General features: G+C 30.4%; 2 protein-coding genes across 2 annotated transcripts; both read left to right on the top strand.

Moving 5' to 3' along the window:
- Positions 1-763: 763 nt before the first annotated feature.
- Positions 764-3,933, top strand: TRIADDRAFT_58651 (uncharacterized protein; the record flags this gene model as incomplete). The annotated part of the gene is made up of 8 exons (XM_002114585.1): positions 764-1,046; positions 2,154-2,197; positions 2,363-2,417; positions 2,570-2,612; positions 3,054-3,142; positions 3,389-3,453; positions 3,586-3,699; positions 3,796-3,933. 8 exons carry the CDS (start codon positions 764-766, stop codon positions 3,931-3,933), a joined length of 831 nt encoding a protein of 276 aa, XP_002114621.1.
- Positions 3,934-21,950: 18,017 nt separating this feature from the next.
- Positions 21,951-23,189, top strand: TRIADDRAFT_58652 (uncharacterized protein; the record flags this gene model as incomplete). Its single annotated transcript, XM_002114586.1, has 4 exons — positions 21,951-22,009; positions 22,410-22,470; positions 22,594-22,653; positions 22,779-23,189. 4 exons carry the CDS (start codon positions 21,951-21,953, stop codon positions 23,187-23,189), a joined length of 591 nt encoding a protein of 196 aa, XP_002114622.1.
- Positions 23,190-24,693: the final 1,504 nt, after the last annotated feature.

Consider the following 24,693-nt stretch of genomic DNA (forward strand, 5'->3'; position numbering starts at 1 on the left):
TTATACAACTCTACCCTCAGTACCTTCCAAAATAGTATGGTGCATACTAAACTTTTAATGTTTTCTATGGTTCAGCTAGAGGAAATGGAGCTGGACCTGAGAAAGCTTCGGCTTAGTGATCGGTCAAGGAACACGGTACAGTCTCGTACACTTACAGTGCAGTATGGTAGTACTGTTTCAATACCACTGCTTCTACGGTGTAACCATTTAATTATCTAGTAACGATGTTAAATAATATTTATTTAATTCATTAATCAAATATATTCATTTTAACTGGAAGTATCTTCAATTAATTCATTTTTCTGTGCAACATATCCCGTCACCGCGGAATTTGCACAGGTCGGAGGTCTAGTCACAGTAGCACTGTACAGTATTTACTTCCCCGAGGCAGTACAGTATACTGTACATGGTAAACTTTTCTTTCCTGATGTTTGCCGAAAATTTTTATTGACAGCAGTGTTGTGAGGAAATCCCCTTGATAGAGCCGACGCCATTGATAGAAAGGTACCGTTTCCTATTGGATTTGCGTTGAGTAGACCTTGATCGGTACAGTACAATGCAGTATCCAATTGGACATTCATGTACTGTACCTTTGTTCGCTACCTTACCGATCAAATGCTGGACTACTGTATGAAATGATAGTACTGAATGAGGCGCAATACTGCGCAGTGTACAATACACTATATTGTACTGTACACTGTGCATTGTGCAGGCCCTATCAATATTTTGCATGCTATTTTTTGAGCTGTTTTTGCAAAGCTACATGCAGTTTATTATTGAAAATCGGCAAATTAATTGTGCTGCTCGTTGGTTGAAATATCCATATCTACATAAGTTGGCTTGCTATTTCACGGTCATGCCTCAGCTTTCTGTGTCAGACTTTTTCAAACCCAGTGCTGGTGGAGCTAAACGTTCAGCTACTCAAGCTGGCAATGATACTACACCTGAAAAGAAAAAACGTGGAGAGGATAAAGGTGGCCTGTCACCTGAACAGCTTAAGCGCATGGATGAAAATCGCGCTAAAGCTTTAAGTAAGTTAATGGAGGGTAAGAATGCCCGCCTAATGAATTTGATCGGCTCGTCCTGGAAGAAAGTATTGGATTCTGAAATCAACCAGCCATATTGCAGGAAGGTATAGATTATCAACAATCTCGAGAACATGCAATCGAAAAAGTTTGTGCAGTGCTTGTGTTTTGCCGATGGAATGATAACAACGTTCTCTGTCTATACAGTACATCAGCTAGTAGTTCGTGGATTTATCAAATTGCCATCCTTTCAACCCGTAATACGGTGTAATCATGAGCTGTCCCAAATGGCATAAGATATAGTTGTACAGTATAAGTCTGCTGTAGGTTACGATTGTATACTTTAACATCTCAGAATTAACAGAGACATGTTACTGTGCATGATGAGCTTCTTTATTTGCTTGCAACGATGCTTCAGCCGCTATCAATGTACTGTATTATTATTAATTATTGTTAGTACAGTACTGTGTTGCATAATAGCTATATAATAATTATGCGTAAATGGTGAGTGTGATTGAAAATTTTGTTTCAGCTGCTTGACTTTGTAGAGCAAGAAAGGAAAACTGCTACTATTTATCCACCAGGTGATTACATGAAATAGTCATATGATAAGTGATTTGCGACCGGCAATTTCTGTGCAAAGTTATTATTGCACTTTTATTCGGGCATGTTTTGCAGCTTACGGTTACGCTACTTTATGCTATACTGGGTAGAGTGTTAAAGACCTGCATTAATGAGTTGCTTATCAACTCCTCATATTTGTGTCAGTTTCCTGCATGTTATAAACCATCTTCTGTTGATACTTTTGTAGTGGCTCATTGTACCCGCTTTGCTTTGTAAAACGTTATATTTTTGGTTAAATCTGAGCTCGTTACATATCTGCAATACTTGCAGGTTCAACGTTTTCTAGATGGAAGTTAGTAGGCTAAAATTTGGTAGAGTAATTTTAACTTGACAGTTAGCAAGTGTAATGCAGGATTACAGAATTGTTGTACGCACTGCAAAAAATGAATCATAATAGATTCTTAGTAACTCCGTTACTCCTGTGCTAACTTTTCACATGATCATAACTATAGCACTACACTGTACATCATCCATTTTTATATGAATATATTAATTCATCTATAGAAAATCAAGTATTCACTTGGACGCAAATGTGTACGATTGAAGAGGTAAGTTGTAAATAGTGACTATGTGTGTGTATCATTACGGGTACATCAATTACACGATATCTTACGTTTTCATTAAAATCACTGATTTTGTAAGCTAACGGTAACTATAATATCGAAAATACTGTATTAATTCATTGTTTATTTTTATGGAAACGAAATCTGTAGATCAAAGTTGTCATCCTAGGTCAAGATCCTTATCATGGACCTAAACAAGCACATGGTAAAGCTTTCTTGCATGACTACATTTCCAAGTCAGATTGTTTGAATTGTGAAAAATATACGAGAATACTGATTAGCAGTGCATATATTTAAAAATTGAGGTGTAATGTTGTAATACCAATTGTGTAATCAAGATGTTTAAATCTATTGCAGGATTATGCTTTAGCGTACAGAAAGGTGTTGCTATTCCTCCCAGGTAGACTGACTGTATTAGTGCATCAGTAAATAGTTCGCATTGTGCTTCATAATCTTATAGAAGTAGTTATATATGGTTATTGCAGACGCTGAGGTATTTATAATGCAGTCCATTGAAATATTAGTACAGCGTTCTAATGTAATGCATAGCTACATCAGTAAGTACCTTTTCATAGCATAACTTTACTTAGACCGTGTCGAAATAAATGACGATTGGATATATAAAACAGTTTTTGTTCAGTTGATGTTGTATGGAGATCTTAAGAATAGTAAACGACTTAAGGTAACTGCGTACAGTTGCGGATAACCTACATAGAAGGCTATAATTTAGGTCCTTATCCGGTCGCTGACTATTCTACATTTAGTATTAAGCAATGCCGTTCCTAAGGTAAACGTAAGCGAACAAAAACTAAAAAAATATGCACTACATTTCCTGCAATAGTTTGCGCAATATGTACAAGGAATTGGAACAAGATATCCCTGAATTTCAGGCTCCTTCTCACGGTGATCTTACTGAATGGGCTAAACAAGGTCCGTGTACTTGTTGTACTGTAATACATGAATGAATTCTAGCTACGGCGAGATATGCTGTAGCAGGCATGCTACATACTAGTTCTGTAGCGTATGAAACCATACGATTCGATAGCTGTATAGCTAAAATAAGGATAGTAAATACGTACACGATCACTTACGCTGTCATTTAGTCAATCAGATCTCTAGCAATAATAGCATGGTTTTCACTTTTAATAATTTTAAGAGTTTTGTTTACGTTCTTAGGGGTCCTTCTACTGAATGCTTGCTTGACTGTACGCGCTGGACAACCGAATTCTCACAAAGACAAGGTTGAAATGTAATTTAACTTATAAAGTAGAGTTTAAATGGTAGAATTTTTGTTGTAAACATTTCTGTTTGACTTATCTATTTATATTTAAATTTGAGAATAATTGTATAATTCAGTATCCATAATTGTTAAGGGTTGGGAAAAATTGACTGATGCAGTTATTAAGTGGTTAAGCAAGAACTCTCGGCATATAGCGTTCTTACTTTGGGGTGCTTATGCTCAAAAGAAAGGTGCCTCTATAAGCAAGGTTAGTTTATGGACTGAAATATACCTGAGTTGGGACGTTACTCAGAATTTAACTAGATAGTATTTCTTTAACTAATACGCTGTGGTATTATTACAGGATAAACATTTAATCTTAAAGTGTGCTCATCCTTCACCTCTCTCTGCAACACGATTTTTCGGCTGTCGCCATTTCTCGAAAGCGAATGAATACTTGACTAAGAATGGAAGGAAGCCTATCGATTGGGCTAAGCTTTAATAATTGTAAAGAAATGTTATTCATCTGTGTATTATCTCACTTCGAATGTATACAAAATTAATAATAGATTTTGATATATAGTTTAAAGCACTTTAATGACCAGCTCCTAGAATCATCATGTCCTAAAGAGTATAATTCGCCGAGTTAGTAAAAATTCGCTTTGTGAATTTATTTAGATATGAATGTCAAATTTATTGCATAGTATGCTGTCCTCGTGCTTTATTTTACGTAATCTCGTTTGTTATACGCTTCTGATCAATTTATATCAGTTGTTATTTTAAGATTTATCAAGCAAGCACAATGTTAATCTACTGATGGTATTTTTAATATTTTAAATCACTTTTATCCTCATTAGCGCCTATTCATGTTTCTGATAAAAAGATTTCCATTGACGATATGTACCTGTAGTCATAATTTGCACGATTTGTTGATTCAAATTTAATGTTCATTAATTCGTTTATTTACAGTCCTAATAGCAATAGTCGAAGCGACTTTTAATAAAAGATTATTTAAAGATCTTGATAGTGATATTCCGGTTGATACGTATGTGATCATATTTTAAGAGTACTACTGTGCATGAAATCATAAAAGCTATACAAAATACATTAACCTAATTATACCTTTAGAATGCCGTATACCATTTATCTCGACAATGAAATGGTGATAGAGAAAGTAAAAAGCAAATCATACAAAATACACGTATTCATTGTACGTGTTTCAGCCGTGAGTAAAGAATTAAATCTCAAAGTGTTTAACGAATTTCCGAGCAACGGCAATGAACAAGTATGAGCATTAACGAAATAACTGTATGGATTGTCAGAATTTCTGCGGCTCAATATTTATCAAATAAATGAAAGCAAGTCTCATGCAAGATTTGATTCCTTTTAATATAAGATCGCAAAAAATCTTTAACGCGAAATTAGTGCGCCGTAACAGAAACAGTATTTCCTTAAAGTCTACAACCACTGTATTATCAGATACCGCAATGTGCGGTAATATATCTGTTATAGTTGATTATGCACGTAAGACCTTTTCTAATATTCTAAATCACGTAAACATATCAGTGTAAGTTATTCTCGATCCACCGTCCACTTCTCTATTCTGGAATAATTCATTAAAACGTATATTGGTTGGATTAACCTTTGAGTATTATTCCTAACTTTAATAAACTACATTTGGCATACTCAAAACTATCCTCTTACGGCAAAGTAACGCCAAGTTATAAATCCTTTAATAAAAATCTACATAATTTATCTGATAGGAATCTATCAAAATTTATCACTCCTAGCTTATAACATAATTAATCATGTAATTGTGGAGAAAATTCTTATTCCGAACATATATTTAAAAATAAGTAGTTCGTTTTATATGTATGCATCCACTTGAATTGATTTTAGATAAAAAATACAAGAGACTTATATAATAGCCTACAATTTCATATATTAAGATTCTTTTTTTTTATTCCGTTCTATAGCAGTTTTCGATCATACGCAAAATGTAAAGCGGTGCCCTTTCGATAATTGGTGATGATCTCCATGATTTGGCGAAGTTACATATAACTTACGTGCTTGGAATCTCTTTCGGGTATTTACTTCGGCGTTATCATTTTTAATAACTAAACTTATACTAGGAACATGAAAGAAGATTTATGGTATTTTTAATTTACTAATAGCAAGAATTTAATAAGAGTTATTAAGTTGATATTAGTCACGTGATAGAAGAGAAAATTTCATTATAATTGTTATGTTTACCATCATCGTTTATCTAAATAATATGTTTGGAGATAATTCTTAGAAACATCTGCACGTTGAGAATCACGTCAAGGTTAATTAAAATATATCGATCGATTTACAATCTACAATTATCATTATTATATACTTCAATATCGTTACTGAAGCACGGGTGAGGTATCAACCGTATTTCAAGTTCAATGCTTGGTCTCTATGCATTTAGTAATTTTAACATGTCATTCTGTTGAGATCAAAATGAGTCTTTCTTTTATTTATCTTTTTTCTTCTCTCTTAGTTTACACGAGAATTGCAATGCTTTCTTTAACTACATAAGTTGATTTATTTTCTACTTAATGTAATAAAACTCTAGGAATAACACCATTAATGCTGCAGTCATGATTTCTGTATAGAATAGCCAATGCATGCTGAGATAGCCATCTTTTCATAAACAATGAATTCTTTCTTTAATATAACTATAAGTTAACTACTGAGTAAATTTTCTTTGCCAGACAATTAACTCTTTCAATGGTAAGGCCCTTTAAAGTATTTTACTTTAACGATTTCAATTGCAAACGATGAGTCATACTTTCAGATCCAATTTTACATTGAAATAAAGTTGATATTGTTAGAGTATGCAGTTGATGAATTAACTTGATGAATTAACTTGATGAATTAACGTGATGAATTAACTTGATGAATTAACTTAATGAAATTAAGTCAGACTATATTAAACGAAATAAACGTAAATCGTAGAATAGCACCTGAGTCTTTTGACCAATTTGAAAGTTAGCTAAAACAAAGTAGCATTAATCTAATGCAGTTAACGAACTAAATAATATCGAATCCAAATATTAATATAAAGAAGAATAACATGCATGTGGAAAATTTTGTATTACCCTGAAGTCATGATGGTAACCACTACAGCTATAGATCATTTAATAGATTTATATGTTAAACTCAATACCCAGGATCAATCCTAGGATTGTCCAATTTCGAATATTGATCGCAACCTAACAATAAACAATTGGTGGAACTATGAATAGTTCAAAATGCAATGGATATTACACCGGTGAATGTTTCACTATGGCGCCTAAATAGTTTAAACCAGTGGGTTACGGAATGAAGGTAAGGTAGTACACTCAGTTAAGTATATTAAATTAGTATTGTCCCCTATATAAATTATGGAAATATTTCATAAGAACGCTTCTTTTCCTGCCAAAATCTAAATTTCAAGAATGTCTGCTTTTACATTGATGGAGCTCATTTTGTTTATACGAACTTGCGATAAACCTGTGTTATTTCATGTAAAGGCGCGGGTGATAATATAGATACGTAAAGAAACTGCCTTTAGTTTAAATGCTGTGATATAGTAATTAAATAAAGTGAAATTCTTAGCGAAAACCTAAAGTTATGGACGGAAGCTACCCAAAACTATTCGCGTGACTGAACGAGTAGATATGAATCGGTCTTGTATGATAAAATGACGGAAAATTAACAAAAATACGAACGATTCTTCATTACTTAATTAGTAGTATAGATCTAGTAGTATACAGTATTGAATGTATGCTAAGAAGAAAGAAAGACTATGCATACAATGGAAATGTTGTACGTAGTAAAATGAACTACATTATTATTAGTAATGATAGTGTATACTGCAATAAAGCTTGGCCTGTGATTTCAATTTTTGAGATTTATAAGATGGTTCAGTCAAGACTTTTTTAGTGGTAATCAAAATTTAAAGTCTTGCAATTAACCACGGATGCCAAGAAAGAAATCTGCCAAAGTCATGTTGAGGCACAAAATACCGAAACGTGCAACTGTTTTAGGATCTAAATAAGGCGAAGTCACTAAATATCGCTAACTAATTTTAAGTGAAATTCCACCGCAACAATGTTTCACTTGAATATCGTGGTGTAAACATCTGTTGACATATACTAGCATATCTGCCTTCATTGGCCTGAAAGTTACTATTTTAGATTTCTTATATCTATTAGTGTTTATATTAATGAAAAGTGTCATAGATTATATTTTATTTACTACGATTACCTTTCAGCCAAGGTTATAACCACAAACAGCATTTTAGACTATTGCATCATAAAATACTTACTACCTTCATTATGCTTTCATTTTGCAAATGAAAATACGTATACTAATTATGCATTTATATGTTTAGACGATATTTTGATTTGAACTCACTATTACGTTAAAGCACCAAATTTTAGATAGTACTAGTAATTGTTGAGCATAAAGTAAACTTTTACAGTAGAAATTGCTAGGCAGCGTGGTATGGCATAAAGTTAAGCTTTGTACATCTCAAATTAATACCCTAAGTTCGCTATGTATGACAAGAACGGGTAAATGTGATCGATTTCATGCGGCACTATAGATTCTTAGAATTAGACCTAATTGAGTTACCTACAACAAATTTGTTGCTATTTGACTAGAGCCCATTTCTTTCCTACTTGTGTAAGGTTTCAGATATCTATCTGTAACCAACTACTCTATTTCACGGGAATTATTCTATTCACAAAGATACGTTCCCTAATTTCTGACGGCTCTGAAATCAACACAATGAATGCAATATCAATTCTAGAACTTTCTTAACTCATCATTAGTGGTATCATCTAAAATTATAATAGCATGTTATTAATTTGTCATTACACGATGGTATGGTGTAAATAAGCGAATAGGATATAAACGCTAAGGTCGTAAAGTTTTTACACGGTTACTAGTTGTGTATATATACAGAGTAATGCATAAAAGAATGAAACTTCATCTATAGAACCATTCTTTAGCTGGACTTTTCTAAAATCTTCTGTTTGTGGTATCATAGTATCGTCATCATTATGTCATAAATTACAGGCTTATTCCACTAATTTTCTGAATTACCAACAAAATCAGAGTTTATTAGTTTAGTGATGGCGAAATATCAAAACTGTTATCAATATATTATATAAAATTTAAACTAATCAAAGCTTAAAATTGAAAGTAATTTCATCTAAGTTGAGTAAATTAAGTTATGCTTTTAAATGGATAGAATGAATAATTTTAGTTTCACGGAAAACGATATTATTTATTGGATTTTGGTCACATATAGAGACATATAATATGCAACTGACACGCTTTGAAGATTCTAGTTTATGATCTCGCGACTATAATGAGTAAAATACATAAATAGTTTCACCATTTCTATAAAATTACCCCTTAAATTCACCGAAGTAAAATCAAAAAATGCTCATCTAGTAGAGTTTGATATGCTTATAGTAATTTAATTCGATAAAGAACTTGTATTAATGTCTATTTTACTAAATCTCTTATGGCTATTAAATATGAAAAATTTAGAAAATAAGTTTTTCCTACGTGCGATATGGTATGAATAAAGTAGAAAATAGATTTTTCTAGACGGGAATATTAAATATTTTCGTAATGTTTCTATCATGATATCGATAATAATTTAAGTATCGAGCTACATTTGATTTAATAAATAATAATAATATAACATTACCCGATATCAATAGTGTTCGAACGCCGCATCGCCTCGCTTAGAATTGACGATTGAGATCCAAACCATGTAATCATCAAGAGTTTAAGAAGATTTTCTTTATAGTTCGGTGCCAATCACGATGAAATTAATTAAATTACTTTTTTATGACCATCTTTGACGCAATTAAGATAATTTTGCTATTTCTATGATAGGAGGTAATTACAATTATAGAGGTTCCGATACTAGTAAGGAATGGTTTAATAAATTTGTGATGATTATTAATTCAGACGGCATAAGGAATTATAAAATATTGGTATCATATGATCGTTCTTCTACTTAACATCCTTCCAACTTATTTAGCACCAAAGTTAGCACGTTTATCGCTTACTCGTCAAAACAAATTTTATCGCTAGTTTTCACTGATATACCGTGGTATGTCGTAAGCTGTAGTATACGCGTATAATGTCTGACATCTAAACTTTCTATGTGGAGAACGGAACTAATTTTAATTCGATAGCGATGATGCTTATGCTAATATGTACAGATTACTTAGAAACTAGAAATACTAACAAGGTTTCACCATTTATTTCGGTTTAAGCTTTAACATGCGCTCTAATTGTACAATTGCTATTATTTTTTCTTAATATGATTTATAAATTGTTCACTGCAATGTTTTCCAATGGTGTTACAAATGCGTCCAGGCTTACGACATAAAGCAGTGGCTATTAAATTAAAATTTTAATATATGATAAAATTTATAATGAGCAGTGTATAAAGAATGATTCCTTCTCTTATTAGCGTTAAAGATGAAGTAAAAGACAATAGCAAGCCTTAAACACATTTATTTGCTTGTAAAGTCTTATGATTAAAGTACATTTTAGGAATAAATTCCCAAGATAAACGAGTTGTCTTAGTTTCTTCATCAGTCTTTAAATACACAAACTTATAATCATTCTACTGTGCAATTAGTTCTACCTTGTAAATGATACTATGTTTTATGATACGACTTTTACGGAATTAAAGTACTTGAAGTTGTTATGATAAAGGCGGTAATGTCAAGCATCGTTCACATTTGAAGTTAGCCGTATAAATTTCTAGTTCTGATCACGAATTATGATATAAGTGCCTTAATACGACCATCCATGAAATACTTAATTTATTAATAGGCAGTAGTGGAACCTCATTCTTTGCTTGTATGCGCTATAAATCATGGAATTGTTCTTGCTGGCCTTAGCTAACTTTATGATTTATAATAAAACCCATTGTAATTATAAATTTATGTCCAACGGCATCTGACATCTAATGGCAAACCCTGTTAATTATAGAATTAATTATTGTCTTTCAGTTTATTCCTTCTAATTCAGGCGGTCATACCCATACCTACAATACAATAATATGAGAGAAAATTATTCTTTATTGAGAGAAAATCTAATTTCCTATATGCTTGCATTTTCATTCGTTTACTAACTGGAAAAATGATTTCATGGTCGTATTTACATATATTCTAAAATTGTATGAAAGTTTGATATCGCAACATGTAAGGAATTATCCAACTGCTGTATTACTAATTATGATGGTAGAACACAAAGTAACTAGAATATTATGATGCTACAGTATAAGTATAGATTGAGGTACACTCATAATTTCGTTATTGCTATATTTTCAGGCTTCAGAACACGTCAAGAAATGTCTATTATCTAATTTTTGCAACTCATCGCAAATTCAGTTTGTTGAGATTTCTCGATGAAATACAAAACTATTCTAATCACTTTGCTTTCTGAAGACTTTGGTATAATTCTCTTAATCTTTACTAACTCATGTTATCTAGATGTATGATGAACAGTAAGAGCAAAAGTGTTGAATTAGAACTATAGCCTAATTCAACTAGGAATTTATATCTGTATATATGGAATGTCCTGATTGAGTTTTAATGTTCAATAAATTACCATAAAGACCTAAGTTGATGAATACAATGAAAACATTTGCTAATAAAGAATATGTATGTGATCGAAGATGCGATATTCAAGTAGTTAGAATAAATCACCATACTACAAATATAATTTATATATTTGAATATACTAATTTATTACCGATTCACAATATGCGCCTAAATCTTTGTATTAGTTGCGTAAGAAGTGATCACACCAATAAAAGATTTGTCACACCTGACAATTTACTTACCTTACCGTAATAAAGATACAGTTAATTTCATTTTGTAGAGACAATTAAGCATATTCTACATGAAACCAACTTGTACGTTACCAAAATTTAATTTAATGATTACTTTCTTATATTAGTAATAGGCGGTAAAGGGAGAGAGGTTCCCTATTTCTTATTCGTAATATTGATTATATCATCATAAATATGGATTAATATGCCATTTATGACAATCTATTTTAGCCTTGGATAAAACAGTGAGTTTCGTAAATAAGTTTGATTATTTCATAATGTCTTTTTCGATTAGCAATGTAGTAAATATTTAACAAGTATAAACCCGCAAAAGCAATACTGCAATGATAAAATAAAAATTACTTCAGTCTGTGTAATTGAAAGCTGTCCATTATGATTAGTATTCTAAGTTGACAGTGTCTTCCTTCTTAAATAATGAAAGATTAATGTCCTATACATACGAATGTATGAATATCATCAATTTAATTTATAGAATTGATAACCCTATACGATTGATTCATTAAATTAGAAATATTTGCTTAACATAGATATTGAAATAGAATTATCAGTATATGAAGGAAAAGAATCAGCCAGAAGGAAGGAAATAAGAAACATTACAAAGATAAAATAATAACGCTATTAGTTTGAAAGTTTAAAGCGAATCGATAAAGAATAATTGGTTATAGAACTAACTTCTCAGTTAATGAAGACGAGGTAATTATTAATTTTTTCTACTTTGTCTACTGTCTAGACAATCTCAATTATAATATTATATGCAAAATAATTGCTCCTATCCTTATGACGTAACTTAACACAGATAATACTTTAGTTTCTCATTGTCATTACTTCAGTGCGGAAAATCTTCTTTACTATCAATAAAACAGAATGATTTATAAGAGTAAACTATTTTTTAGAACTACAAATTATATAATAGTATATATCAGATGTCATCATAAATAAAGTTTATATCTTTACCCAAGAGTTTATCTTGGGCTTATATCATTAACTCTAGAGGGCTATTGCGTCGAGCTGATCTATTTTCCATTCTAGATACATGCCAATTTATTGTATTTACGCACTGAAATTTACTAAATCGTAGTATACTATAATTTTAGGTATGATAATATAAAACTTATAGGAAGTGTAATATTAGTTACCAAGGATAATAGTGTTTTAATCTAAGGATTTTGTCTAAATGAAGTAGGAAGGGAGAAGAGAGTACAGCTACATCCTGCCGGTTATTGTATCTGGATTTGATTCATCACTTACACATATATTACTACAATAGTGAAAGGAATGGCTCTATCCTCACAGGTTAACGATTATTGTTTAAATACTTTACAAAATCTCATTTTGCTAAGATACGATAAGAAAAGAGACGGCTGCATCCTGTAAGATGAAAAAGTTGATTATATCGTTGACATGACATATACCCAGGTGGGCTATCCACGTATCGTAATAATGTAGGATATATCGTTCCATCTGAATAATAAGATACTCTATGTTATTATCGACTAAAACTTATACAGTTCAAAGCTAAATGAACAAAGTTGATTTGGAATGCTTTCACCATATCATGCTAATTATAACAACGTCTGAAAAGAGAATTCTATTCCATAATACTTTCAGAAATAAAGGACACGATAAGTTAGCTAGGAAGATATCGTAGTCATTAAAATCAGCTATATCCAGCAGGCTATCGTAGCATTAAATCAAGTTTATTGGCATTAGCAACATGCAAAATGTACTTAATAAGAATGCAATAAACAAACAATTTAGATCTTTCATTCATGAATTATTCTCTTACAATCGAGGAAATTTTACCACATTAATCTATCTATTTGAAAATTGAAATCATTGTAAGGCTACCAATTGCTACTGGAAAGTTCATTATTAGTTGCTTAAGTTGAATCAGTTACGATTGATAGAGATGAAATAACATCAGAAATCATCATCACCTGTATTAGTGTTTTTATTCAGAAATATTAAAGTAAATGGAATGACACCTAACTATTCTGATAATCCTGTCACTGTCATTTCTTCTTCCATTTATATTTTACTACATGATTGCGCTCAAATAATGTCTTGACACGTTAAATTGTAAATGCTAGAATTCAATTACTATATTGTAATTACAAGTTCTCTCTGAAGTTGTTCGATCATTTACCAAGAAAGTGCGGATATAATTATGTACATAAACTTATTTGAGTAGTTTATCCTCCCGATTTAGATATTAATTTTACAGCATGGAATTATTGGATCAAACTTGGTGTCACATATAAGAGAATAAGATATCAATGAATTCCATTTGTACCAACTAAGATTAAAACTAAAGTGAAGGGCTGAGGCTATCAATTTTTAAATACCAAGTCATCTTTTTATTACAGAAATGATTGCGAAGTCAAACTATTGACTACGCATATTACTTGAGTAGAGGTGAATTTAATCAAGGGTTATAAGATACAATGAAGAATATAGAGGGAAATTATATAATATTATCCAACTTACTAAGAAAAATAGAGCTACACCTGTATCGAGGTATTGTCTACTTCAATCAATAATGTTCGGAAGTCCCTAGTTAACAGTTAGTATTATACAAATAATTCAATCAAAAATCAATGCAATTTCAACTCCAATTCTTTTACAATGATGTCAATTGGAAAACTAAAGCTATTTTAGTCGATTAATAACTGATTACGTTATTGGAATTAGCCACAATAGGTTTAAGTCTAAATTTAAACCAATAGATACTGATCGATTTGAAAAGATTGTGTCTAAAGTCCATTTTTCTTTCTAACATTGCTTACTATGAACACGTATAAAATATTTAACTTATTAAACAGCTTATTTTCCTTTCCACCTTTACTATTATCTATCAAACTTACGTCTATCTGGCTACTAAAATAATATACCCAAACTGTAGCTACAAGAGAATGCAGGAATAATATCAAATCTTAGATCGAGACGTCTACTAGACTACCATATAAATAATATTTGCTACTGTAATCTTCAGCTGAGACAACCATTATTTGTACTAGCAAACATTAAGTAATAATAATATGACGATATTAATTGTATTGATACTATGATTACAAAAAACGTTATCGTTATATATAGATTGAAAATGATAATTTCCTTTCCTTTACAAATTCTTGTTTCAAGCTCTATGTTCGCGCATTATCTAAGTAATACTTAAAGAATCTATAAATCAATAAATTCAGGAATTTTTATATATGAAAAGTGTTCTATTTTCCTTTCCTATTAAAGAAAATTAAATTGTCATAAGGGAATACTATGATCTAGATAATGATAACTAAAATTTATTTCAACCTTTCTAGCCCCGATTTTAATATTTACTTTTCAAGCCATGCTTTAATATTATAAACATTATTAATTAGCAACATTTTAAACCAGCTAAGCTTTAGCTTAAAGCTTGAGTAAAAGTGCATGGTTTCTTTAAACGATAACAATTAAATATTATTAAAGCGCATCTCACAGATTTATTCCATTTAATTCATGCTATTAGAATCATGGCGATGACATTAATACTCTTCCGGGTATACAATTTTCAACTTATCACATCTACTGCTTGTAAACAGTAAACATACAGACAGCCATATTTTGTTAGTTTCTGTCGTTAGCGTAATGTGTAGTAATACCTTCTCATAAATGTAACGCAGGACAAGCAGTAGATTTTTAATGCCATGATCAATTTTTATGCGATATTCTTTATTTACTTGACATGATCAAAAAATAACCCAGGTGATTTTTATTTAATTACGCTGTACACTCTACTTTACGTACAGTTACGCATGATGAATTATTTGCCATTACCATAAATCATCGATCGAATATGAAGCAAATGTTTAGCTACTTTATCACTTTATTCAAATCTAGCCATTGATTCTAATTTGAAAGAGTTTACGTCATTCGACGATGGCAATAAATTGATTCAGTAAAATATAAAAGGCGGTATAGCAATCATAAAGAAAGTTGATTACTCGCGTGGCATTGAAATTAGGCTTTCAGTTAATAAGAAGTAAACGAGTGCGTCAAAAATAGTTTTAAATTTTAATGTTATTTTAATCTTTTATTTCATAATTCTTCTAATATTGAATTTGTCACTATTGAATGCTTATAAATTTATGTTTAAAATTCTTGGATTGGATGCAATTTATTAATCAACTACTGATTATTTAGACATTGATTGACACTCATATCACCTGCAGATAGCAAAGAGCACGTATAGGTGATTATTAAAGGTTTAAAATTAAAAAAATGAAGTTCTGTTGATAATCAATAATAGTAGCTAAAGAGAGAGGAAATTATACTACGGAAATAGGTCTCACAATATGCAGCCGATCAAGTGGTTGGATGATCTCTATCTATAGTTCATTAGATGGTATTGTTTCGATATCCATTGCATTTTTAATTGATTGATTTTATTTTTAGTATTCAGGAAATGTGCAAGAAACAAACGTAGCTCTTATTTCATAATCATTATAAATTGATTTTCAATTTTACCTAGCTTGAGTGAAAGAGCAACGAAAGTATTCTATCAACTTATATATTCTTAACATTAAGCCATGAATAACCTACACCTATTTTTCGCATTGCAGAATAACTATTGTTAACATTAGTTAAATTGTGTACACTACTGTATTTTTTATACTCCTACTTGGTTATATCAAGAATAATATAATAATTATTTTTTGTTCGTATTGATATCGCAATGCTTAAGAGATTTTCTCATATTACGAAAGCGTAAATTCTATTACATACTATAGGACTTACATTTTATATAGTTATTTATAACTTCCCTATAATATAATTAGACAATTTTACTTAACTAAACATTGTTCCTGATGCCAAATTCTTCTCTTTTCTCTCGATATTTTTTATCAATGCATTAAATAAAATTGATCTTCACTTGTACCTTTATAAATTCAACATCAATACCTATCAATTATCATTCTAGAATCATCTCTACATTTGAAATGAAAGAATGGATTAAAAGAATAATGATTGCAATATTGATAACTAATTATGCCAAAATATCTTGGCAATTGTATTTAAAACAAGAATGTTGAAATTTATAGCTTGATCGATTTAGCCTAAGATAATGATATTGTAGTCTCTTAATTGCTCCTACATTCACAGAATAATGATACGATCGAAAATCAGTAAGTATCCATGTATGTCGATGGAATGCATTATATATATACGCCTCCGTTGATTTCTACTTCCTATCTGGCTCACTAAATCTTTTAAAATAGGCTAATTTCTCAGTTACGGTAAATCTCATTTATACAGAATAAAGTCAAACTCTCTATCTATTATGTACGATAGTGGCTGTTACATATTTCATTTTTGGCATCAAAAACTCAATATCCTGCTTTAAACAATTTGATTATTGTTATTATTCTACTGAATAATGATTAGGTAAGATAACTGGCTGGCTATTAAGCAAGATTGTTTCTAGAACATATAGACAGGAAGATTACATGACTTGCATCGACGATATAGGCATGTCAGCATTTTATCTTGATTTGTTGTTATTGTTGCAATTTGAAAAAGTGCAGAATAGATCAATATTGCGCCAATAGATAGCTTTTGAATCATGATGGCAATAGGATCAACAGTTCAATAGCAATTGTCAAGTCATTTTTTTATTTTTCGCTTGACGTCCGTTGTATTTCTACGTTTTAGATAGCTAATAATCAACTGAAATCTATTTCATTTAGCAGGATTGAAAGATACTGCATAAGATAGCTATCTATTGAATTTTTAAAAACATTCAAAAGCTATATAAATAATCAACAGTAATCGATTAACCATAAAAATATCCCTAATCATCCATGTGAATAACCGGTAGCAATTAATTTCTAGTCATAAGTAAAAAGATTAACCAAATATTTTATAACTTCACGTCTTTATCATATAATTCATATAGAGTTTCATCTCATCATTCACGGCAAAGTATTAAAATAAGGACATCGGGAATTAATCAAAGACTTTTAATAAGGTAAAAAATGAGAATAAACTGATAACTATACGAGTAATTTAGTAGAAAAAGACAAAATAATGTTGTAAGCCTTGTTACCATTTAGTTAATCATTTTTAAATCTGTGATTAATGTTTATTTTACTTGTCCTGATTTTTTCTTCTTTATCTTACATTAAAAAATTTTAAATGTCTTCAACGATATGACCCCTATTGATCCTACTTATTAAATTTACCGCTACATGATTCAAAAAATCAATATTTCGTAGTATAAGTATGTAACTAAACTCGTATTGAGTTCAAATACAGACGAGAAATGATAGCATGCCGCATTTATCTTATAATCAGTGATAAAATTCATCGTCAAGTAGAGAATATAAAGAAGTTATCCATTCCATGTTGATTAACTTGTAGGATAGGATATACTAATTTAATCGACTGAATATATGCACAGGTAGTAACGGAAATATTGGCATTCTTTAGATAGAAATACTTTCATTTATAGGATATATAGCTCATGAGTTAAAACTAATAAAGATCATGACCATTATCATCAGAAGGAAAAATTCTAACCTATATCTTAATTCAATTCTTCGTTTATAGCTTATAATAACCTTGATGAAAAATAAACATGCTGAGTTATTTATTTCATTCAATTAATTCAATCAAACGCCTTTTTCCCGCACTTATGTCGTAAATTTTAATTTTGTTTCGCTGTGTTAATTGAATAAGATACTTATGTGAGAGTAATAGATACCACCTCAATTAGGCTGTTATTCGGTATTTATTGGGCACAATATTAATTAGCAGATTTTAATTCTGATATTTTTATAATAAGATATTTACAGTAAGAGTAATTGAATGGCTAATGAAAGCTTTTTCCAGATAGCTACATGAGTCGTTTTAGTGATAAAATTATTAATATAGCACATCCTCATCTTCTAGCTCTATTCAACAAATTAGCGTCACTAAACAGGCAGATAATCGTTCAATAATTTACTATTTTTCTTCGGGGATATCTAAATGATTAGAATAATATCGCTCGTTTTTCACTGATCCTGTCCATGATTAGTAATAATGTGGGAGGAATTGAAATCCATTAATATCCGAATATATTAACCAAGCCATCTGCTTTATAAACTGATAACAATTAAGATTGTAATAAGTCTTCTATATAACAATCTTGCTAATATTCAAGACTTAGCTATAATATCGCAAATTCGCTTTACTGATATACCGCAGCTTTTACTTGCAGTCTTAAGTAATTGTATCTGACTTACCGATATCGTTTTGTTCCCATTCTCAACCCATTTCAGATAAAGATGACTACGCTATTATTATAACTATTTTAACTGATTGTCTTGATAGCTATTAATACACAAATCACTAAAATTGCTATTACATAGCTGATAAACTATGCCACAAAGTGCATATATGATGATAGACAACATTTCACTATCAATCAATTTCCCATAAAAAACTGTGCAATTAAGTCAACCAATAATCGCACAATAAGATAACAACCTTTGTTAGTATGACTATTTAAATAAGCATGAGAATTGAGATTATCTATCTAATTTCAATCACAACTTTGCTCATTCAATAAGAAACAATTATCAATCGAAAATATAAAATAAAAATTCACTTTTATAGAAATTAGCGTTATCAAATTACTGCATAGTACAATAAAGAATGATTAAAACCGTCTTTGACTTCAGATGGAATTTATTTTATGACATGTTTTTTAGTATCACCAACATAGTTGTTGTTGATTGTATAGGGCAAATAGGGAAAATTTATTTTCAATCCCTATTAAAGTGGAGCTTTGTAAGCTAAGTAGAGGAAATGAAACCGTAAGACGAGCCGTAAGAATTGCGATCACAGATTCCGAAAAGTCAATCTCATTGCCGGCAGATTGATAACATGCGATAATCTAAGTTATTCTTACAATCAGTAACGATATTTACATTTTATTGCTCAATTTTTCTTCAGAAAACCTAACTTTACTTAAAATTTACCAATGTCATCCGGTCTGGCTTTCTCACCCTGATAAAATCTAATTGATGAAACAACAATAGCTGTAATTTGACAGTATATCTTTAATAAATTAAATGGAAGGCTAATGCCCAATGCTATTTAACAATCAATAGCGCTGCAGCTGCTAGTAATGGTCGAAGATATTCATACATAACATATATACAATTTAATTCTAGATATGATTAGGAAGCAATTTGCAGCTTCTTTTTTAACCAACTACGTAATGAGTAGACTATATACTGTAGTGAGATATTATATTATCTAATCCAAGCCATGCTACTGCAATACCATGTTTACTCTTAAGCCATATCACGTATTTTCGATTCCCACTAACTCTAAATAGTATTGTCCTGATCATTCCATTATTATTACTGTTATCATTATTTATCGTTTTATCCTTTTTTTTTACATATGCATGGAAGTAATTGTTAGATCTAATTATAAGATGTCCAAATTAACTTTCGATCTTACTATTTAGTTATTTGTTGTTTATTTATTTCTTAAAAATGACTTATTGTATTATAGTTGTATGAGTACACCAATTGTATTATGATCTAATTAATTTTATGATTTTCATAGTGCTAAATAGAAGTTTTAATTAATCGCTGACTGTGAATGAAAACAATCTTGGTTGTGTACAAGCGGAGCCATTCATTCATGACACATCATTGCTTTTAATTTCTACTTCCAACAAGGTCTATCTGGTGATAGATGAGACTCTATGAGGTAGATTGCATCATTACAAGCTTGGATCAAATTAATTATTACTTCTATTTTTAAACGTTAAATTGGCCAGACGTCGGTATTTAATCCAACAATTCTTTGCTAGAATTTCATTTTATTTAAAGTGAAGCAAAGTCAACTGGTAACCATTACTGCCACAAAGCAAATCTAGGGCTATTGGTAAAGAATGAAGCATATTTATGTTTTACAATGTATAGGTAGGTTCAAATTTCACTACGATTACTACATGTCCTGCAAGCTTTTTCTCTCTCTTTGCTCTCATATCCGGAATCTGAATACTTTACCCATGAGTATACTTTGCGTGTACAATGCTGTATACGCAAATTATAATCATTTTTCATATCGAAATAGTCTTTCCTATGTGGATTTTAAATACCTCAATATCGTTAATCAAATTATTAATAAATGTTAGTGTTACGCGTTAATATAACACCTTAACAAAATCCCATCCTTGATATTTTACTATACATGTCGATAAGATGATATTTACTTTTAATATCTTGATACATTTTTGCATTTAATATCTATCAACTTGTAGATATAAATACGTACAAGATTTTATGTTAAAGCATCATCCTAAATTTCGAAATCAGATACTTCAACTTAAAACTTAGTATTTGATAAATTAAACACAGAGCAGTCATTGTAAGTGTGAAATTACGGCAACAAGAGTAATTTAGATAAAAAAATGAGTTAGACAAGAATTATGGATGGTTTACGATCGTCCATTTTCAATAGCTATTTTCTACGTCGTGTTATCAAATAGAATTTTAAGTTAGCATAAGGAATTATAGTTGCTCATAAGTAAGAAAGCCGCATTTAACTTAAATTACCATAGCATTAGTTTGAATGATAGTTTAATCTCTGATAGAATATGTTAACATTCAAAATAACGAATAAAAGCAATGTCGTTTAGTCTTCGTTTTGTCAAGTTCTGGTTTTATTCAAATACAATGATACCTCTGTCTGGCTAAGCTTTGACATATTTATTATTTTACTGATAGAATGACTTGACCAAGCAAATTTAAGAATAGAAAATGTAATGTTATCAAACACTTTAACGACTGTATTTCTTACAGCAGTCATCGATGATCCAATTCTTAGCACTGCCTTTGCTACGAATTTCCTCTACTTTCGCCAGTATGAGTTAATTTTTAAGTCAACTAGAAAGTAGTCCAGGCTAACTCTGTAAAATGCTAATCATGATTGTATTTAATCTATAGTTTCCGTGTTTAAATTGTATAAATTTTTAGTTATTGTTTAGTATAATGTAGTTGGCAGGATAGGTTAGATTTCGATTTAATAACCTAAATTATAAGAGATATTTGCTTATAATGAAGCCGCAACCCAATTTTTGCTCAATCTTTGAATATGCTTAGAAAGGCTGTTTATTTATTATGACTTATCCATTTTCTATTTGTAGATTATAATGCAGTAATTTCTTATCTTGATAATCATTAATTATTACTTATCATAATTTTCTCCGGTATTAAAGCATTTTACTCCCATAGCTTGATGGGAATTAATTAGTATACCCATTGAAAATTAAATATTCCTTACTTTACTAGGCAAGGGATTTTTAATCTTTAACTCAATCTTAATGACAAGTGAATGAATTTAAAATTTATAATAAATAATTAACGGATTTATTCTTCTCATTATTCATCTGTTCTTTTAAGCTATATTATCGTTGCTGCTATGGTGTAAAACCAATGGAGAACAAATATGCCATGATACTGTTTATATAAGTGATGAACTTGCAAGGCCAAGATATTACTATCATGACCTTAGATTGATGATCGACTTAACTCGGCATACGCTTGATTGCATCAGTAAAATCGAAAGGAGAAATGATTTCAACCTACCACTTTGTTATGAATTTCAAATCCCAATTAGCGAGGATAATGAGGTATGCAATATTAATACTGTATTTTTTGATACACATTAGTCAAAGTCAGTAATATTACTCCAAATGCAAAACAGAAAAGGATTTAATTCGTTAGAACTGTGATTTCATTAACATGTTATAATACGGTAAAACCAAAAAATTAATATTATCGTGAAAATAAATCTGACCGTTTTTGAGGACTCATTTCTAAATTGTATCATTTTTCTTTTTCTCTATCCATTTTTATGCTCGAATGGCAATGATAAAACGTATTATGGATCGAACAATGTGATATTTAGCCCTTTACCATATTAAATAATTCTCTGTATTATGCACATATTATAACAAGCGCAATGAATATCATGCTATACGATCAAGTTGAAGTAAATATTACTGATCATATCGGCCTGCACTGCAATAGATCCTTGCAACGGCTAATTGAAGACTCGATGGGGATAATAACCAATCTTGAGGAGCGAATAGTAAGCCAATGGGTTTAAATCTATTTCTATTTCATAAGTTTTAAGGCAGTAATCTTATTAACTTTTATTATCGATATGATAATCTATATCATAGTATGGCTAATGTATTATCGTTACCTCTAGAATTTGGCTACATATAAAACGGACGCTATTGATCGGATAGCTTGTAATAAAGCCTGCGAGGTAACTTTTAAAATTATTCTCTCCTATTCAGTTGGTAATTATCAAAGTAGAAGTAAAAAGGAGATAAAAATTAAGGAGTAGTGGCAAATCGGTAACTAACAATTTAATTCAAATTCCTTTTCTAGTTGGTAACATCATGTAAACATCGCCATTGCCAAAGCAATTCCACTATCAAAACTCGGTCTTGTCACATCAAATCCTGCCAAAATCGACTATGTAGACGTAACTTTGACCCCAGACCGCATAATAAGGACTGTAAAAAACAGCAAGATAATTGCCCAGGTTTAATTTCAGATGGTATAAAGCATTGGCAAGTGGCATTTCAGTTATTTGATAAAGCGTTAAATTATATACTATCCAACATTGAGTTGCAACTATCAAGTTCAAATTTGCAAGAATCTATGTTGGACTTAAAATTATACATCAAAGCTTACAAAGAAGATATCAACATTGCACTAGGAAACGATTTAGCTGAAAAAAGAGATAGCTCTCCTTCACTTAAAGAAATAATTCAACATTACGCCTTCAAACCATAAATTATAACATTATTAATGTAGAATTGCGTGATGATGCTAGTTTCTACATTAGTCCCATAAAAGTAGTTTACTAAGGACATAATAAGAATTTTCCTTACATTGGTAGTCCTACAACTTCTTATCGTCATGTTTTCGTTGTATTATAATACAACGAGCTTACTGCTCAATTTTAGTCTAAGTCTTATTTTATTAATATTAATTAATACTATTTCAGTCAATACGTTGATAAAAATTATTAGTTATGTATCCGCTTTAAATCAAAGTATTATTTATTAGATTGAGATGATAGTTTTATGTACTAATTAACTGATAAATAGGTAAGATAAAATTAATTAATGGAAAAACAAAAATAAAAATAACTAAGGCGATATTTGTTATTTCGGTTGTATTATTTTTCCAAAGGAAAAAAGTATCATCGTATTGCATCATGCGATTAATTAGAGATAATTTCCCCATTTCGTTACATGGCAATGTAGGAAGGCATGGGGCATTTATAATAAATTGGGATATGTTCATCTTAGAGTCCAATGTACAATATAATTTTCTATTTGATTCTTAAGTTATCAAAAGAGGAACATGGGGATTATTGTATTCATTACTTTCACCTAGATCTTTATTATTGGAATATAATCTAGAGTCTTCTCAAATTTTTAGTTCGGAAATCCTAGAGTAATAATAAGAACATAAATTAACTTAATCTCCTAGATCATGTGAGATCCGTTATTATACCAATTTAATAGATTATTGCATTCAGGTGTGTCTGGTGTCTACATATTTCAAGCGATATTGTTTATTGTATAGCACTTTACTTTAGAACAGTAAAATCTGTTTTTCGGGTATTTTGTCGTCACTGCTCTACGGTAAAAGTGCTGATTCCATTTACTATAATACTATGCTCCGAATTAAATGATTAAAAATAAGAGTATTACACTACAACTAAGAAAATCGCCAAATTTGGCTCCTTTTGGAAGAGAGGAGTAAAATGATTGATAGTTAATCTTCCGTACTTGCTGAATTAAATATATATGCACTTTGTTCTTCGAAAACATTATTCATCTTATACACTATAGCTTATCTTATTAGTATTCATGGCTGTAAATTAATTAGAGCTCACATTGCTCATTTTATCGAAAACTTTGGAAGAAACTTTAATATTAATTTCTTTTGTCTGTTAGCATATTTAATAATTTCTACAATATCTCCTTAAAGTAATAAATAATAATTTTCAGGAGCATATGGATTTATTTTGGTTGATTCATTGAAGGTCGTAGATATTGTAATAACTTCCTTCATTGTAAAAGCAATAGTGTAATAATCTTCTTAGTGGCTATTGTATTACTTACATTTTATATCAATTACTACCACATACCTGTCAACTACTGATCTTTAAGCCTTGATTCATGGTTATTTATTTGTATAAATAATCAACCAGAATTAGAATTATTGACTTCACCAAAGAAAGGCTTAGTATTAACTTTACAACTAAATTTTAAGTATATTACTT

Source organism: Trichoplax adhaerens, genomic scaffold, assembly GCF_000150275.1.
Source record: "Trichoplax adhaerens TRIADscaffold_8 genomic scaffold, whole genome shotgun sequence".
Classification (NCBI taxonomy): Eukaryota; Metazoa; Placozoa; class Uniplacotomia; order Trichoplacea; family Trichoplacidae; genus Trichoplax; species Trichoplax adhaerens.